This window comes from Culicoides brevitarsis, chromosome 2, assembly GCF_036172545.1.
Source record: "Culicoides brevitarsis isolate CSIRO-B50_1 chromosome 2, AGI_CSIRO_Cbre_v1, whole genome shotgun sequence".
NCBI lineage: Eukaryota > Metazoa > Arthropoda > Insecta > Diptera > Ceratopogonidae > Culicoides > Culicoides brevitarsis.
In genome coordinates this window covers 39,909,629-39,929,573 of record NC_087086.1, presented here as the reverse complement: position 1 = coordinate 39,929,573, position 19,945 = coordinate 39,909,629, and the positions used below count along the sequence as shown (strand labels likewise).

The window sequence follows — 19,945 nt, the reverse complement described above, 5'->3', positions numbered from 1 at the left end:
TTTTCGATGTACAGGAGCCTTTTAAAGATGTTAGCGAAAAAAATTGATTAAAAAAAATTTCAGCCAAAATCCTCTTATTATGAGGGCTCATGTACCGATTTTTAAAAATTGAGTTATATTACCGTTCTCCGTCTCAAATTGAAGGTTTTGTCTTTAGAAACAACTTTTGTTTTGGACTTTTTCCAAATTTTGCGTTTCCGATGTACAGGAGCCTTTTAAAGATGTTAGCAAAAAAAATTTCAGCCAAAATCCTCTTATTATGAGGGCTCATGTACCGATTTTTAAAAATTGAGTTATATTACCGTTCTCCGTCTCAAATTGAAGGTTTTGTCTTTAGAAACAACTTTTGTTTTGGACTTTTTCCAAATTTTGCGTTTCCGATGTACAGGAGCCTTTTAAAGATGTTAGCAAAAAAAAAATTGATGAAAAAAAATTTCAGCCAAAATCCTCTTATTATGAGGGCTCATGTACCCATTTTTAAAAATTGAGTTATATTACCGTTCTCCGTCTCAAATTGAAGGTTTTGTCTTTAGAAACAACTTTTGTTTTGGACTTTTTCCAAATTTTGCGTTTCCGATGTACAGGAGCCTTTTAAAGATGTTAGCAAAAAAAATTGATGAAAAAAAATTTCAGCCAAAATCCTCTTATTATGAGGGCTCATGTACCGATTTTTAAAAATTGAGTTATATTACCGTTCTCCGTCTCAAATTGAAGGTTTTGTCTTTAGAAACAACTTTTGTTTTGGACTTTTTCCAAATTTTGCGTTTCCGATGTACAGGAGCCTTTTAAAGATGTTAGCAAAAAAAATTGATGAAAAAAAATTTCAGCCAAAATCCTCTTATTATGAGGGCTCATGTACCGATTTTTCAAAATTAAGCTAGATCACGGTTCTCCGTCTCAAATTGAAGGTTTTGTCTTTAGAAACAACTTTTGTTTTGGACTTTTTCCAAATTTTGCGTTTTCGATGTACAGGAGCCTTTTAAAGATGTTAGCAAAAAAAATTGATGAAAAAAAATTTCAGCCAAAATCCTCTTATTATGAGGGCTCACATGCCGATTTTTAAAAATTGAGCTAGATCACGGTTCTCCGTCTCAAATTGAAGGTTTTGTCTTTAGAAACAACTTTTGTTTTGGACTTTTTCCAAATTTTGCGTTTCCGATGTACAGGAGCCTTTTAAAGATGTTAGCAAAAAAAATTGATGAAAAAAAATTTCAGCCAAAATCCTCTTATTATGAGGGCTCATGTACCGATTTTTAAAAATTGAGTTATATTACCGTTCTCCGTCTCAAATTGAAGGTTTTGTCTTTAGAAACAACTTTTGTTTTGGACTTTTTCCAAATTTTGCGTTTCCGATGTACAGGAGCCTTTTAAAGATGTTAGCAAAAAAAATTGATGAAAAAAAATTTCAGCCAAAATCCTCTTATTATGAGGGCTCATGTACCGATTTTTCAAAATTAAGCTAGATCACGGTTCTCCGTCTCAAATTGAAGGTTTTGTCTTTAGAAACAACTTTTGTTTTGGACTTTTTCCAAATTTTGCGTTTCCGATGTACAGGAGCCTTTTAAAGATGTTAGCAAAAAAAATTGATGAAAAAAAATTTCAGCCAAAATCCTCTTATTATGAGGGCTACCCGATTTTTGAAAAAACTTTTGTTAGATCACCGTTCTCCGTCTCAAATTGAAGGTTTTGTCTTTAGAAACAACTTTTGTTTTGGACTTTTTCCAAATTTTGCGTTTCCGATGTACAGGAGCCTTTTAAAGATGTTAGCAAAAAAAATTGATGAAAAAAAATTTAAGTCAAAATCCTCTTATTATGAGGGCTCACATACCGATTTTTCAAAATTAAGCTAGATCACGGTTCTCCGTCTCAAATTGAAGGTTTTGTCTTTAGAAACAACTTTTGTTTTGGACTTTTTCCAAATTTTGCGTTTCCGATGTACAGGAGCCTTTTAAAGATGTTAGCAAAAAAAATTGATGAAAAAAAATTTCAGCCAAAATCCTCTTATTATGAGGGCTCATGTACCGATTTTTAAAAATTGAGTTATATTACCGTTCTCCGTCTCAAATTGAAGGTTTTGTCTTTAGAAACAACTTTTGTTTTGGACTTTTTCCAAATTTTGCGTTTTCGATGTACAGGAGCCTTTTAAAGATGTTAGCAAAAAAAATTGATGAAAAAAAATTTAAGTCAAAATCCTCTTATTATGAGGGCTCATGGATTTTTAAAAATTGAGTTATATTATCACGTTCTCCGTCTCAAATTGAAGGTTTTGTCTTTAGAAACAACTTTTGTTTTGGACTTTTTCCAAATTTTGCGTTTCCGATGTACAGGAGCCTTTTAAAGATGTTAGCAAAAAAATATTAAGTCAAAATCCTCTTATTATGAGGGCTCATGTACCCATTTTTGAAAATTGAGTTATATCACCGTTCTCCGTCTCAAATTGAAGGTTTTGTCTTTAGAAACAACTTTTGTTTTGGACTTTTTCCAAATTTTGCGTTTTCGATGTACAGGAGCCTTTTAAAGATGTTAGCAAAAAAAATTGATGAAAAAAAATTTCAGCCAAAATCCTCTTATTATGAGGGCTCATGTACCGATTTTTAAAAATTGAGTTATATTACCGTTCTCCGTCTCAAATTGAAGGTTTTGTCTTTAGAAACAACTTTTGTTTTGGACTTTTTCTAAATTTTGCGTTTCCGATGTACAGGAGCCTTTTAAAGATGTTAGCAAAAAAAATTGATGAAAAAAAATTTAAGTCAAAATCCTCTTATTATGAGGGCTCATGTACCCATTTTGAAGATTGAGCTAGATCACCGTTCTCCGTCTCAAATTGAAGGTTTTGTCTTTAGAAACAACTTTTGTTTTGGACTTTTTCCAAATTTTGCGTTTTCGATGTACAGGAGCCTTTTAAAGATGTTAGCGAAAAAAAGTGATGAAAAAAAAATTTAAGTCAAAATCCGCTTATTATGAGGGATCATTTACCAAATTTTGAAAATTGAGTTAGATCACCGTTCTCCGTCTCAAATTGAAGGTTTTGTCTTTAGAAACAACTTTTGTTTTGGACTTTTTCCAAATTTTGCGTTTTCGATGTACAGGAGCCTTTTAAAGATGTTAGCAAAAAAAATTGATGAAAAAAAATTTCAGCCAAAATCCTCTTATTATGAGGGCTCATGTACCGATTTTTGAAAATTGAGTTAGATCACCGTTCTCCGTCTCAAATTGAAGGTTTTGTCTTTAGAAACAACTTTTGTTTTGGACTTTTTCCAAATTTTGCGTTTTCGATGTACAGGAGCCTTTTAAAGATGTTAGCAAAAAAAATTGATGAAAAAAAATTTAAGTCTCAAAATCCTCTTATTATGAGCTCAGGGCTCATGTAGAAAATTTTTTCAATTTTTAAAAATTGAGATCACCGTTCTCCGTCTCAAATTGAAGGTTTTGTCTTTAGAAACAACTTTTGTTTTGGACTTTTTCCAAATTTTGCGTTTTCGATGTACAGGAGCCTTTTAAAGATGTTAGCAAAAAAAATTGATGAAAAAAAATTTCAGCCAAAATCCTCTTATTATGAGGGCTCATGTACCGATTTTTAAAAATTGAGTTATATTACCGTTCTCCGTCTCAAATTGAAGGTTTTGTCTTTAGAAACAACTTTTGTTTTGGACTTTTTCCAAATTTTGCGTTTCCGATGTACAGGAGCCTTTTAAAGATGTTAGCAAAAAAAATTGATGAAAAAAAATTTCAGCCAAAATCCTCTTATTATGAGGGCTCTTATTATGAGGGCTCATGTACCGATTTTTAAAAATTGAGTTAGCAAAAAAAATTTTATGATCACCGTTCTCCGTCTCAAATTGAAGGTTTTGTCTTTAGAAACAACTTTTGTTTTGGACTTTTTCCAAATTTTGCGTTTTCGATGTACAGGAGCCTTTTAAAGATGTTAGCAAAAAAAATTGATGAAAAAAAATTTCAGCCAAAATCCTCTTATTATGAGGGCTCATGTACCGATTTTTAAAAATTGAGTTATATTACACCGTTCTCCGTCTCAAATTGAAGGTTTTGTCTTTAGAAACAACTTTTGTTTTGGACTTTTTCCAAATTTTGCGTTTTCGATGTACAGGAGCCTTTTAAAGATGTTAGCAAAAAAAACAAAAAAAATTTCAGCCAAAATCCTCTTATTATGAGGGCTCATGTACCGATTTTTAAAAATCTCAAATTGAAGGTTTTGTCTTTAGAAACAACTTTTGTTTTGGACTTTTTCCAAATTTTGCGTTTTCGATGTACAGGAGCCATTTAAAGATGTTAGCAAAAAAAATTGATCAAAAAAAATTTCAGCCAAAATCCTCTTATTATGAGGGCTCATGTAACCATTTTTGAAAATTGATTTAGATCACCGTTCTCCGTCTCAAATTGAAGGTTTTGTCTTTAGAAACAACTTTTGTTTTGGACTTTTTCCAAATTTTGCGTTTTCGATGTACAGGAGCCTTTTAAAGATGTTAGCAAAAAAAATTGATCAAAAAAAATTTCAGCCAAAATCCTCTTATTATGAGGGCTCATGTACCGATTTTTAAAAATTGAGTTAGATCACCGTTCTCCGTCTCAAATTGAAGGTTTTGTCTTTAGAAACAACTTTTGTTTTGGACTTTTTCCAAATTTTGCGTTTTCGATGTACAGGAGCCTTTTAAAGATGTTAGCAAAAAAAATTGATGAAAAAAAATTTCAGCCAAAATCCTCTTATTATGAGGGCTCATGTACCGATTTTTAAAAATTGAGTTATATTACCGTTCTCCGTCTCAAATTGAAGGTTTTGTCTTTAGAAACAACTTTTGTTTTGGACTTTTTCCAAATTTTGCGTTTTCGATGTACAGGAGCCTTTTAAAGATGTTAGCAAAAAAAATTGATGAAAAAAAATTTCAGCCAAAATCCTCTTATTATGAGGGCTCATGTACCCATTTTTGTAAAAAATTGAGATTTTTAAAAATTAGATCACCGTTCTCCGTCTCAAATTGAAGGTTTTGTCTTTAGAAACAACTTTTGTTTTGGACTTTTTCCAAATTTTGCGTTTTCGATGTACAGGAGCCTTTTAAAGATGTTAGCAAAAAAAATTGATGAAAAAAAATTTCAGCCAAAATCCTCTTATTATGAGGGCTCACATACCGATTTTTCAAAATTGAGTTATATTACCGTTCTCCGTCTCAAATTGAAGGTTTTGTCTTTAGAAACAACTTTTGTTTTGGACTTTTTCCAAATTTTGCGTTTTCGATGTACAGGAGCCTTTTAAAGATGTTAGCAAAAAAAATTGATGAAAAAAAATTTCAGCCAAAATCCTCTTATTATGAGGGCTCATGTACCGATTTTTAAAAATTGAGTTATATTACCGTTCTCCGTCTCAAATTGAAGGTTTTGTCTTTAGAAACAACTTTTGTTTTGGACTTTTTCCAAATTTTGCGTTTTCGATGTACAGGAGCCTTTTAAAGATGTTAGCAAAAAAAATTGATCAAAAAAAATTTCAGCCAATCACCGTTCTTCAAATTGAATTTTAGAAACAACTTCCAGCTAATGTAAGGATATCAAATGAGGAAATTAATTTTCACTTCCAGCTAAAAAATTAATTTTGGATGGTTCATAACGATATTTTATATTTATAAGAAAAAGCGTTATAAAGCAAATTTTATCAAAAATTATTTAAGAAAGGACTTAATATTGACTTCTTTTATTTTAATTTCAATTTATTTTTATAAAAGGAACTACATTTCCGTTAAAAATTACTCACCATTTAATTTTTTCTTTATAAATACTTTTTTTCCCTCAACAGATTCAGTTTCCTTCCAACTTTTGACAAAAAATGAAGCTTTTTTTACTCACCTGCTTCTGTTTGATCCGAATTTCGTTTCAAAACGCAACCATCAGCTACGATTGTCTTTCAATGAATTCCGAACATTGCTCTTTAACCAATATCAACTTCAACAAAACCGAAGAAACGCTAATTTTCAACTCAAATATCAGAGAAGAAGTCTTCCGAGTCACTGTTTCCAAGTCATCAATTTCCGTTTTAACGTCTGACTTTTGCAAATCCTTCCGGAACACGGAAATATTTAAATTACAATCGATTGCTTTGGAAAAAATCAACGAAAATGCCTTGGAATCATGTGAAAAATTAAGCAATTTCGACGCAATGAAGAATTATTTGCGATATTTGGATGAAAAAACCTTCAAATCAAACAAAAATCTCGAATATTTGTTCCTCAGCACAAACAAATTGCGATGTTTGCCCGTAAAAATTTTCCATGGACTCAAAAAACTGAAAGAACTTTACTTGTCGTATAATAATTTACGTTTTTTACATCCTGAAACATTTTCTGGGCTCACGGATCTTCGTCTTTTATCACTGCAAAGCAATGAATTACTCGAGTTTGACGCGTCGGAAGTCGTGCGTCACTTATCGAAACTCAACACGATTCATTTGAAGTACAACGAGATCAAATGCAGCGAATTTCAGGAAATTTTAAAAGTTTTAAAGGAGAAAAATATAACTTTTGACAGAACTTTAACGCAAAATGACTGCGAACCTGACGAGGAATACGAATTAAGAAATTCTTGCATGATGAAATTTGAAAAAAATGAAGGAAGTAAAAGCCGAAAATTAACAAAAAATTCGGTTTTAATAGCGATTTTTTGTGTGAAAATTCTAATTCTACAGAAAAACTAAGAAAATTTCTTCAGCATAACGATTAATAGTTTATTATTGTCAACAATCAATCTTTTTCGTTACATTAAATTCAGTAAATAGTATTCTTTTTTTTGTTGGAATGTTCGTTAGACAATTCAAAGCACAACTAAAACACACGATAAATAAACGAACTAACATTTTTTTAACATTTTTTTTAAATGCAGATCATTACGTTTCAAATTTAAGCCAATTTAATATTTTTCTACAGCCGATGCAATGAGCAAAATTTTTGATATATTTAGTTAATTTCCATCAATTTAATATTTAAAAAAATTTAAATTATCAAAAAAAAAAAATATTTTAAAATTTTTAACGGTCATTTTTTGAATTGACATTTACGAATTTTTAAATTTTTTTAAAGTTAAATAATAATTTTTCAGATTTTTTTTTTACGTATTTAAGGAAATTTTTGGCTGTTTTTTTTTAATTTTAATTTGATATGATATTCTTCTATTTTTTCTAAAAAAAAAAACATGAAAAATAATAAAATTAAATATTTATTTAAAAATTTGAATGGATATTTTTTTGATGTTTAGGAATTTTTAATTATTATTTTTTTAAATAAGAAAATTTTATTTGAGGTTATTTTTCAAAAAAAAATAAATAAATAAATAAATAATAAATAAAATTAAATAAAAATAAATATAAAAATATATTTTTTGTTAAAAAAAATTATTCCTAAAATTATATAATAATTTATTATATATAATTTCTATATAATTAATTATTATAATTAGTTCTCAAAAAAAATTAATTTTAGCGAGAATTAATTTCTTAAAAATATTAACATTTATTTTTTGTGATTTTTAAAATTTTTAATTAAATTTTATTTTAAGTTTTTATTTAATTCTAAATATTTTTGGTCTTTTTTATCTTCTGAAATTAAAAAAAAATAGTTAATTATTTTTAAATATAAAAAAATTTAAAAATTTAATATAAAAAATAAAATTAACAAAATTGTAAAATAAATTAAAACTTAATAAAAAATATTTTGAAAATAAAAAAAATTTTAAAAAATTAAAAAAAAAAATTTAAATTTAATTTAAATTTTAAAATTTTTTAAAAAATTAAATTTTTAATAATTTTTAAATAATAAATTTAAAAATTTTAATAAAAAAAATTAAAATTTTTGGAACAATTAAATTAAATTTTAAATAAAGTAAAAAAAAAAAATTGTCAAATTTTTAAATTTTAAATTTAATTATTAAAAATAAAATTTTTTAAAAAATTAAAATATTTTTTTTCAAATTAAAGATAATTTTTAAAATTTTATAAAAAAAAAATTAAAAAAAAAATTAAAAATTTTTTTTTTACAATTCAAATTCAAATTTAATTTTTGAAAAAAAATTTTTTTTTTAATTTTAATTTTAAATTTAATTTTTTAGTTTAAATTTAATTTTTAAATAAATAAATTTAAAAATTTAAATAAAAAAAAATAAATAATTCAATTAATAAATTTAATTTAAATTCAACAAAAATTTAATTATTTTTTTTTTTAAAATTGGAAACACTTTTGCTCATTGCATCAGCCTTAAGTAACACTCTCTCATCCTCTCAAACTTATCAACTCTAAATTTAAACTTGTGCCGGTTTATTTGACTTTCCCAAAACCATCAACACCTTTTGCAAGAACGACGTCACACAACTCAGCATATTATTGAACCATCTCGGTTTACTCTTCCACGCGATAAAAACCACATAAACTGGAATACTCGACAATATCATGAGACATCCGTATCCCGTCTCAACTGGCGACGCAATCATCGGCACAATCACGACAAAAAGCGTCGCCAGCAAATAAAAGATCGGAAACAGCAAATTAACTTTGATGGGTCTTTCGAGATCGGGTTGTCTCCATCTTAGCCAAGGCAAGCACAGGACAGCAGCTCCAATGCTCAACCAAGTCGCGAATCCAACGTAATTAATTAGCGCGAAAATATTCGAAGACATCAAATAAAGGAAGGATAGGAGAGCCATGATGAGAACCGCTGGCGTCGGGGTAAGTCGTTGAATTTGAATCATCGTCAAAATTTCGGGCATTTGTCCTTCACAGGCACCTGCGTAAAATAATCGCGATGATGTCAGAAGAATTCCATTTACAGCTCCAAAGGTTGAAAGAGCGACGAAAACGGGAATGGTCCACGCAAACATCCCGAAACAGCGATCGGCGAAGGTAACGGCCACAGCTTCGGACCCCAAAACCTCCACGGGCGACAAAATCGTGTAAAAAGCGACATTTGTGAAGAAATAAACGACCGTCACAAGTGTACAGGAGATGGCAATCGCTCTCGGTAAGTTCCTCACGGGATCCTGTAACTCTTCAATTATGAAATTCAAGTAATTCCATCCGTTATAGGCGAAAAGTCCCGAATAAAAAGACAACGCCAACGACGTAATTTCGTGTTTCGTATTGTCAAACGTGAAATATTGCGTGTGTCCCGTGAACAAAAAGTACAATCCAGCTCCAATGATGATAAATAACGCCAAAAGTTTGGCATATGTGAAGACATCTTGTACCGCCGTCGCCCATTTGACATCCCAGCAATTCACAAAAGTCAGGATGCAGATGCAACAGAACGCCAAAAGCCTCGCTGCATCATCCGGGGGTTGACAATCCGGGAAAAATGGCTTCAAAACGTACACGGAAAAGGTCAGGGCGACAATTGCTTGCGAACAGGGCCTCACAATCATACATTCGATCCACAAACGGATGAAAGCCATGAACGGTCCGAACGTTTCCATGAGGTAAGCGTAATCTGCGCCCGATTTTTTGATCATTGTACCCAGCTCGGCGTAACAATAAGCTCCTACCATCGAAAATAGGCCTGAGATGACCCAAACTATCAATGCCATATTAACGCTGCCTGTGTTCATGAGGACTCCTGTGGGCGAAATGAAGATTCCTGAACCAATGATGGACCCAACAATAACTGTGACGCCGTTCATGAGCGTCATTTTCGCCTTCAACCCGATTTCTTCTTCTTCCTGTGGCGCGACGTCATTTTCCTTGAGACTCCCCGTGGACTTGCGTTTTGTCAGGGCTTCGTTTTCCATGATTTTTGGATGGCTACAGGTAAATATTTACAAATTTCACTTTTTTTGATGTTAAAATTTCAACTAATGACGAATTTTGTGATGTCACATTACTAAATCTTAAACGCCACTGACTCCATATGGAGAGAAATTCTGCGCATGCGCAATAAAAAAAATTAAGCGCGCAACTGCATTTGAATGCTGTGTGAGTTCCCGATTTTTTGGGGGGTGACGACGACGACAACTAATAAATTTCAGTTGGTTATCAGCGTTCTGCGTATCCAGACGTTCGTGTCTCGCATAAAAAAAAATAAAAAAAATTCGGAGCAATGATATTTGTTTGACGACGAAGTTCAGTGAGTTACTCGGTTTGAAACATTTTCTACGTTGAGGCAGGCTCGTCGCAGCAATTTTTCAAGAGAGAGAGAAAAGAGAGAGTGGTACATATGCAGCATCTCTGATCGGTTGCTGAGTGAAAAAGGAAGAAATTTCGGAAAATACGGGCGTTAACCGTGTTTGTGCGAAAAATACGAGAAGTGTTTGTGTCGGAATTTCATCTGTCCGAGGTTAAAAATTGTGAAAAATATCTAAAAATCATTTTTTCATCGCAAATTTTGGGGAAATCTTGCACTTGAACATCCCAAAAATTGAATTGACATAAAATTTGGGAGAATTTCACGCAAAAAGTCCCGAAAATTAGTGATGAAAAAAAATTTTAGTGATAAAAACTACATTTTACACATAAATACATATATAACACACATACATCGCGAAAAGGAAATTCATTTTCCAGGGAGTTTGTGAAAAAAGTGCGCGCGCTCTAAAAATTTACAAATTTTCAGAAATATATTTTTTGAATTAAAAAAAAAGTTTTTATTTGAAAGATTTGAAAAGTTCAAAAGTTAAAAAAAGATTTTTACTTGACACACAGAACAACAAAGCATTTCATGAAAAAAATTCGAGTGAATGAGAAAAATTTTAAATTTTTTATAGGTTTCAGAACGGAAGAGCGGAAGAACAGTGAAAGGAAAAAAAAAGTATTTTTTTGAACAGAATATTAAATAAGTGAAAAAATAATTGAAAAAGTGTTTAAATTAAAAGGATCCTTTTGAATTATTCACACGGTAAGTTTTTTTTATATTTTATTTTAATTTATTGTATTTTAATTTTTTTTTTATATAATTTAATTTTTAATGGCAAGAAAAAAAAAATAAGTTTAATTATTTTTATTTTAATTTTTTTTTTTTAAAATTTAAAAAATTATTTTTTTTAAATAAATATTATTTTTAAATTTGTTTTAAATTTAAAAAAAAATTTTTTAAATTAAATTCAATTAAAATATTTTTGATAAAAAAAATAAATTCATTTTTAATTTTTTTAAATAAATAAATTTTTTAAAAATTTTAATTAATTTTATTATTTTTAATAGATAAAATAATATTTTTTTAAATATTTAATTAATATTTTTTTAATTTTTTAAATAAATTATTAAAATTTTAATTTTTTTATTTAAATAATTAGATTTAAAAATATTTGATAAAAAATTTTTATTTTTTTTAATTTTTAATAATTTTTTTAAAAAAAAAAATTTTTAGAAAATTTAATTTAAATTTAATTTTTTTTAATTATTTTTTAATAAAATTAAAATAATTAAAAAAAAATTGTATTTAAAATTTTTTTAAAATTAAAATTAATTCAATAAAATTTAATTTTATGAAAAAAATAAATTAAATTATTTTTTTTTAATAAATAAATTTTAAAAGTTTTAATTTATCTTAATTTTTAAAATTTTTTATAAATAAATAAAAAAATTAAAAAAATTTTTTTTTAAAAAAAATTTAATTTTTTTTTAATTTAATTTTATTTATTTTAAGTAATCGAAAAATATTTTTCAAAATTAATTTTTTTTTTATAAAAATATTTTAATTTAATTTGATTTAATTAATTAATTTATTAAAAAATAAGTTTTAAAAAAGTTGAAAATATTTTATAAAATAAGAAAAAAAATCACAAATATTTTTTTTTATCATAATCTCAGTCGAGACAACCAAAAAATTCATCCAAATACCGAACAATTTCTGTCTGTCACTGCATAAATATTCTGAATTATAAATTCTTTTTCAACTGTACAGCCAGTATATGCTTCTTTTATTCATAAAATTTGTAACAATCACGAAAAAAGTGCAGAATAAAAGCAAGAAGTGGACAAATTAAAGGAATTCTCATAGAATTTTTTATGTGCGGGCACTCAACTATTCATTCATCATATTTAATATGCATCGCAACATGAACCATGGGAAGCTTAATGTTTAAATAAAAACTCGTTCCAAGCAATTTTGTCACATTTTACTCCATTTTCGGTATTAAAATTGTGTCATTGTGTGACAACAAGTTCACCGCATCAGTGACAAGATTTAATTTTGAAATTTTTTTTTAATATTTTTAATTAAAGAGACGCAAAATTTTATTTTTTTATGTTAAAAAGTAAATATTTCGGCATTTTCAATAATAATAATAATATTTAATAAAAAAAAAGATAAATATCAAGAAGTATCGTCAAGACGCCATTCAAGTTACTTCAATCATAACAAATAAAAGATAAAATAACTACCTAACCTGAAAAGATTCGAAGAGCACTTTCGCATTGAACAACTTTTTGATAAGAGTTTTTCATTTAGATAAAGAGATAATTGACAAGTAGGTAAAATCTTAATGAATATAAAAAAGGTAAATTTGTGTTTGAAAGACAAATATTCGTATTTTTTTATACTTTTATCATTAATGAGTCTCTCCGGTATTTTCTTATTTATTTATTTTTATAATGAGTTTGTAATAATGAGAATCCTTTTTTTCGGAAAAGGTATGAAAGAAAAACATCAATAATGACGGAAATTGTGTCGGAAAATGAAAAGAAAATGTTAAAAGTTTTTAAATTTGGCAAAGGTACAAAAGCTTCGTCTTTGTAGGATTTTTTTTCTATTTTTTGTGGTTATTTTTGTATTTATTTGTTATTTGAAGTTTAGTTTTTTAATGATTAATATGAATAAAATTAAAAAAAATTTATTTTAATAAAATTTAAAAAAAAATAATTTATAATTATTTTTAATAAAATTTAAAATAAATAAAATAATTAATAATAATTAATAATTATTTTTTAATTAATTAAAATAATAAATATAATTAATTAAAAATTATTGAAAAAAAACTTTAAAATAATTTTTTTTAAATATATTTTTTTTTTTTTTAAAATTATTTTGAATTTTTTATCACTTATAATATTATTTAATATTTTTTTTAATTAATTAAAAAAATATTTTAAATAAAAATAAATTATTTTTTAAAAAATAATTTAATTAATAATTTATTTTAAATTATTTATTTAAAATTAATTTTAAAATTCAAATTTAATTTTATTTTATATTTAAATATTTTATATTTATTTATAATTATTTTTATAAAATAATTTTTTTCTTATTATTTTAAAACATTTTAAAATTTTTAATAAAAAACTATAATTTATGTCTTTTTTTCAACAAAAACAAAGCCAAATTCAGAACAAAAACTCACAAAAGAAAGATTTTCTATGAAATTTAATTCTTTTTTGTTACAAACAATAATCCGTTGCTGTAATTACACATCCAAACAATTACACTCCCAAAAGTTGTTTGGAACAAACAAACATTATTCTCACTCAATTCAACTCCAAAATAATGAAGCACTCATAAATTAAATAGATTTATGTAACAGCAAGAAAATATATATTTTCGAGAGAAGTGAATGACACATCAATTGAAACATGTATTAATTATATTTTTTTTTCTTCTCCTGCTCAAATGTAACATTTGTCTGCGATGACTAAAAATAACAAAATTTTATTCTTTTGACGTGACATGATTTTTTGAAGCAAAAATTCTTGAAAATCCTTTGACAATAAGAAAAATATTAAGCGCATTTTATTTCGAATAAAACATTTAAATTTCGAGGAAGAGACGAAAGAACTTTCAAAATTCATAAAAATGTGAGAAAAATTGTCATACAAGAAAATCGTGAGTTTACTGCCATGTTTGGAACAAATCTTGTACATATTAGAGATATAGAACAGATGTTAAACATTTTAAAACAATATTAGTACAAACCGCATGAAGAAAAAAAGAAACTATAAAATGTTTAAACTTCACATGTTGCGTTAATCAGACCCTTTGCTACGTCACGCCACATAATGTTTTATGCAGATCGGATGTTTAATATAAATAAATACATTAAAATATCATAAACATATCATTTTAATATTTTTATATTTTTTTTTTCAATATTTATTTATTTTTTTTTTTAAATATTAAAAATAAACTTTTTTTTTCGAAAATTATTCAAAAATTTTAATATTTTATTTTTTAAATTTTTAAATAATATTTTTTTCTATTTTTAATAAATTAATTGATAAATTAAATTTAAAAAAAATATTTAAAAAAACATTAATTATCTTTTTTAAAATTATTTTAAAATTTTAAATTTTTTCTTATTTTTTAATTATTTTTAAAATTAAAAAAAATTAAATATTAAAAAAAAATTATTTTCCAAAATAATTTTATTTTTTTTATATTTTTAAAAAATATATTTTTTACTTTTTATATTAAAAAAAATGTATAGAAATTTTTTTAATTAATTTTTATTTTCAAATTTTAATTTAAATTTTATTTTTATTAATTAATTATTTTAATTAATTTTTTTTTTTTAATTATTTATAAATTAATTAAAAAAATATAATAAATAAAAATATTTATAAAAAAAAATATTTATTTTTAATTTTTAAAAAATGATTTTTTACTTTTAATTTTAAATTTTAAATTAATTGAAAAAAAAATTTAAATTATATTTAAAAATTTGAAAATATTTAAAAATATTTTAATTTTTCAATAATAACTTTTTAAAATAAATTAACTTAAAAAAAAAATATTTTTATTTTACTTTAAATTATTTAAATGATAAATAAACTTTGAAAAAAATAATAAAAATTTTTATTAAAAATTAATTTAACAATTTTTTTTATTATTTTAAACTTTTAAATATTTTTATGTCAGTTTAAATATTTTTTTCAACTTTTTAAAAATACATTTTTAATAAAATTATGTCTTTTTTTTATTTTTCAGAAAACCTTTTGCACCCCCCAACAAATTTCAATTAAATTCAATTTTTGAGCGGTTTACCAAAGAGAGACAACGCGTTGGAACCGCTAAGGCGTATTTTTAAGAGACCGAACGTTTTGATGGATACAAACTCTGTGAGTCCATTGCCACCCCCAGAAGCTCCTCTTGCCATGATGGAAGGTGAAAAGACACCCCCACGTTCTCCCGGAGCCGGCGGCGAAGCTGGAGACGGAGCTTTGCCTCCTCCGCCTGACGAGAAGTAAGTTGAAATTTCACTTAATTAATTTTTTTTTGTCATTTTTACATATCTTCTTCCTTGTGCAAGAAACCCCCAAACTGATAGAAAATTTATTATTATTAATTATTATTAAGAGTTTGCCTAGATTTAAAAAAAAAATAATTAATTAATTATAAATTAATTGGATAAAAATTCAAAAAAAAAAAAATTAAATGAATTTTTATCCAAAAAAATAATTTTTATAAAAAAAAATACTAATCAAAATTATTTTTTATTTATACGATGAATTACCAAAAAAATAAAATTATCAATAAGGTAAAATAATTCCAAAATTATATCAATATAAGGCACTTTTCATAACATATGGCAGAGGCACAAAAAAAATTATAAATTTTAATCAACGTTAGCTTTTGTCATTATTTCATTTTCCCATAAGCCTTATAAAAAAAATTAATAAAAAAAGTCCAGACAATGTTTGCTTATATTTTAATGATTAACTTGAACCTCTTTAATTATCAAAAAAAAAAAAAGTTTCTCAACGCGTCATAATTTTATCAGCTTGTCTTGTCTATTAATAGTCACTTTTGTTGTTTGATGTGCGTTACCAACACGAAAAAAGAGCTTAGAGACGAATTTGTAAGAACTTTGTAAACAAATCTCGTTGGGCTTATTGCGGTTTTATTTTTATCAGTTTTCTCCATCGTCGTCATTTTATGACAAAAACGATTTAGCATCTGAAGGTTTCGAGATAAGGCACGTGATTTAACAAAATAAATATTATTATTTATCATCATGATGACACAAAAAGATAAAAATTTTTACTTTTACATGAAAAATATGATTTTCATAATTTTTCGTCTTTCAGAGCAAAAAAATTGATTTTTCACTTGAAATTCGATGAAAAACAAAAAATTGATAATTTTTTAATGGACCACTTTGACTCCCGTGATTGCAAACGATAAAATATGTATGAAGCAGAACAAGGCTCTTAACATGAATTTTAATGCACATGTGCAATAGAAATTAAATGTCTCGAAATAGGAGTTTTGCTCTCGCAGATTTCTGTGTCGTAGATGCGAAAATGTAGGTTGTTTACAAAAAAAATCGAGCATTACACGAAGTATTACATGGCAAAAGGTGTTTGTGGTTTTAAACTGTATCAAGGTTGTGCCAGACAAAGCGTCGTCGTTACCTATATTTATTTTCTGTCCGGGGTAAATAACCGAATTTTCCGAATTATTCACATTGACGATGAACTTTTTTTTTTGTGACGTTGAATAAATGTATTTGGTGTAGTAAATGTTAATGATTGCGTGACAAATACCGCCAATCAGGCTACTATTGCTGTTAATGTGGTTAATAGAAGAGCATTGTGTGTTTCGCTGAGGTTGTTAACTTACTTACATGTTGATGAATTGATAGGGTGTCGATTTTTATTTAAAAAATTAAAATAAAAAAAAAATTAAGAATGAAAATAAATTATTTTCAAATAAAAAAATAATAAATAAAAAACAAAATTAAAAAAAAATAAAACTAATTAAAATTTACCCTTAAATTAAAATGAATCTAAAAATATTTCAAAAATTTGATATCTCAATTTTTTTTAATTTTCAAAAAAAAAAATGTAATTTCAAGAAAACTTGAATAATATAGAAGTTCAAAAATTTATTTTTTTTTAAATTTTTTAAAGACTTGAGAGTTTTGAAAAATTCTGAAAAAATTATAGTTAATTTTTTTTTCTTAAAATGGATCAGGAAATATTACAAAAATTAAAATAAAAATTTTTTTAAAAAATTTTTAAAAAAAAAATTTTTTTTTTTAAATTTTTATTTTAAAAAAATTTTTTTTTTAAATATTTTTAAAAGTTTAAAAAAAAAATATTTTTTAAAATGTTATTTATCTTAGTTCTAAAATAATTTTAAATAATAATTTTTTTAGCATGTCTATTTTCGACTTTTAAAAATTAAATACCTATTGTAAGTATTTGAAAAAATAATTTTAATAAATTTAAAAAAAAAATTTAAAAATATTAAAATTGGAAATTTCTATTTTTCGAGTTAAATTTCTATTGTTCAGAATTATTTTCAATAAAAAAAAAATTATTATTTTTTCTGAAAAAATAAAATTAATAAAAATAAAAAAATTAAAATTAAATAATTCTTAAAATATGATTAAATTTATCTAAAAAATATTAAAAAATAATAAAAATTAATTTAAAAAAATTAAATTAAATAGAATAAATTTAAATTTTGGAAAACACTTTATTTACAAAAAAAATCATTTAAATTTATTTAAAAAAAAATTCTAATAAAAAATTTTTAAATATTTTAATTTTAATTTATTAATTTAAAAATTATTTAAAAAGTTAAAATATTTAAAAATTTTTTATTAGAAATTTTTTTTTAAATAAATTTTAATTTAATTTAAATTAACAAAAAAAATTTTTAATTAAAAAATTAATTTAAAAAAAAAATTATTTAATAAAAATCATGTCCATCCTCTTCATATATGAAAAACAAAGAACACGAAGTGTGATGGATTGTTTACTAATGCTACCTAATAAAACAAACTTTGTCAGCTCATGGCAGATAAAAATGAGTGAAATGGGTAACATGTGAATGTGAACGGTCATATTATTATTTCCTGTTCCTTTTTTTTCGGACATTTATACTAAACGTATGAATTATATTCACACATAAATAAATTATTTCCATTAATTCGTAAATTTCTTCTTCTTGTTTTTTTCATAATGGATCGATTTTTTACATGACGAGTTCAGAAACCTTCCATTTCCTCGAAAAAAATTTGTAAATTTTTTCCTTGAATTTTTTTCAAGCTTTTAATTAAAAAAAAAATCCTCAAAGGCTCAAAGAAATTTTCAAAGTTCAACAAACCTTTGAAAAAAGTTGTTTAATTATTTATTTATTTTTTCAAGTCAGAACATTTTATTTATGACGAGGGTTTCCTTTTTTGTTGTAAATGGCATGTTTGTGGATTTATGCTGCGTGGGAAATGGAACATCTGCGAAAATCGATGACATTTATAGATTGCCTCCATTTCTCTTCTAAATTTTTTTTTGTTATCATTAATCTCGCTTTTAATCAAAAAAGTTGAAAATTTAGAAGGACTTTACGTGATAAATCATAAAAAATTGTAAAAAAATTAATTGGGACGAATTGTGGTTGAACACGTGAATTTTTTGAATTATTGATAAATTTCAAAAAATAAAAAAAATTTTTTTTGACCCATTTTTTTAAGTGGTCATGATAAATAAATGTACTTAACGTTCGCCACGTGACTGCATTCCCTGATTTTTTCGATAAATATTAAATTCTCGCCACAAAACGCAATAAATAACATATGAAGTTGGGCGTTGATGTGATGTTTGATGAAAAGTTACGAGCCCAAAAGTGAACTTTTGTGACGCTAAACAATAAATTTATTTTTTTTTCTCTGGTCATTCTTTTCTATTTTCACTTCCATTTAACTCGCTCGTGTCCCAGATTTTTGCCATATAGTTTTTTTATATGTCACACGTAATTTAGCGATTATTTTTCCATTCACCCCGTCAGAAAAAGAGAGAAAAAAGAAGAAAATCATTAAAATGGCTAAGAAGATGTTCGTCACACAATGTGTCCTCATTTACTTTCCTTTCTTGTTTATTCTCCGGTTTTTGTCGTTCTTTGTGTGAGTTTTTGCAAGGAAGACTGATGGGTTGAATGTTACCTACTTTTTCACATCATAAGCATCGAGATAACTGAAAAAAAAATGGGGAAAGAGAGACAAACAAAGGACTCTTTCTTGCAAATTAATGACTTTTAACATTACCGCACAGCGAAAAAAAAACAAATTTAAGAACAACATGTTAATGGGGCATGGAGGCGTAGCATGAAATTATGGAGGAGAAAAAAAATTGTAAGAAGAGGAGATTACGAAGGAGATTAAAATGGCGAGGATTTGAGATTATTTGTAACTATTTTTTATTTTTTTTTGTTGAATAAATTATCTAAGGTTTTAAGTTTTCTTTAAGAAAAAAATTAACAAAAATTAAAAATTTTGTGAAAATTAAAAAAAATTTAAAATTTATAAAAATTTTTAAAATAATTAAAAAAAATTCAAAAAAACAATTTTTTAATTAAATAATTATTTTTTAAATTAAAATAAAAAATCTAAAATAATATTAATTATATTAATTTATTTTAAAAAAATTAATTAATCAAAATTAAATAAAAAATTATTTAAAAATGAAAATTAAAGTAATTAAAATAATATTTTTTTTAATTAAAAAAGATTAAGTCAATCTTAATTTAATTGAAAAATTAATAATTTAGTTTAAAAAAATCTAAAATAAAACTTAATTTAATTGAAAAATTTATTAATTAAATATTTAAAAAAATGATTAAAAATATTTGAATTAAAAATTTATTAATATAAAAAAATAATTGAATTAAATTAAAATTTTTAACTAATTTAATTATTTTTTTTTTTTATCAGATTTCATGAAAATTAATAGTTTAACAGACAACTAAATATATTTTTATAAATAAATATAATTTTTTATAAAAAAAAATCTTAAAATGTAAGAAAAAAAATTTTATGAGAAAAGGACGTTTGATAGTTTTCTTTAAAAATATTAAAAATTAAAAAAAAATTAACTAAAAACTAATAAAATAAGAATTAAAAGTAGAACTTATTTCATTAAAAAAATTAAATTTATTTAATGAAAAAATTATTTTTAAAAAGAAATTTTTTAACAGCAATATTAGCTGTTTTATCGAATTTATTAAAAATTTGTAAATTTTTAGTTACATGATA

General features: G+C 25.0%; 2 protein-coding genes and 1 long non-coding RNA gene across 3 annotated transcripts; 2 read left to right on the top strand and 1 right to left on the bottom strand.

Moving 5' to 3' along the window:
* The first annotated feature begins 5,830 nt into the window (after positions 1 to 5,830).
* On the top strand, positions 5,831 to 6,694 carry LOC134829129 (phospholipase A2 inhibitor beta-like). Its single transcript, XM_063842125.1, has one exon. It carries the CDS (start codon positions 5,831 to 5,833, stop codon positions 6,692 to 6,694), a length of 864 nt encoding a protein of 287 aa, XP_063698195.1.
* Positions 6,695 to 8,222: 1,528 nt separating this feature from the next.
* LOC134831358 (Y+L amino acid transporter 2-like) lies at positions 8,223 to 9,834 on the bottom strand. The gene has a single exon (XM_063845077.1). It carries the CDS (start codon positions 9,767 to 9,769, stop codon positions 8,291 to 8,293), a length of 1,479 nt encoding a protein of 492 aa, XP_063701147.1. The 5' UTR covers positions 9,770 to 9,834; the 3' UTR covers positions 8,223 to 8,290.
* A 222-nt stretch (positions 9,835 to 10,056) lies between these two features.
* Positions 10,057 to 15,163, top strand: LOC134831913 (uncharacterized). The gene is made up of 3 exons (XR_010162027.1): positions 10,057 to 10,314; positions 10,742 to 10,872; positions 14,896 to 15,163. It is a non-coding gene; the product is annotated as an uncharacterized LOC134831913 (long non-coding RNA).
* The last annotated feature ends 4,782 nt before the right edge of the window (positions 15,164 to 19,945 follow it).

Coding starts and splice junctions, on each gene's coding strand:
- LOC134829129 (XM_063842125.1), top strand. CDS start 5,831: ATGAAGCTTTTTTTACTCACCTGCTTCTGTTTGATCCGAATTTCGTTT.
- LOC134831358 (XM_063845077.1), bottom strand. CDS start 9,769: ATGGAAAACGAAGCCCTGACAAAACGCAAGTCCACGGGGAGTCTCAAG.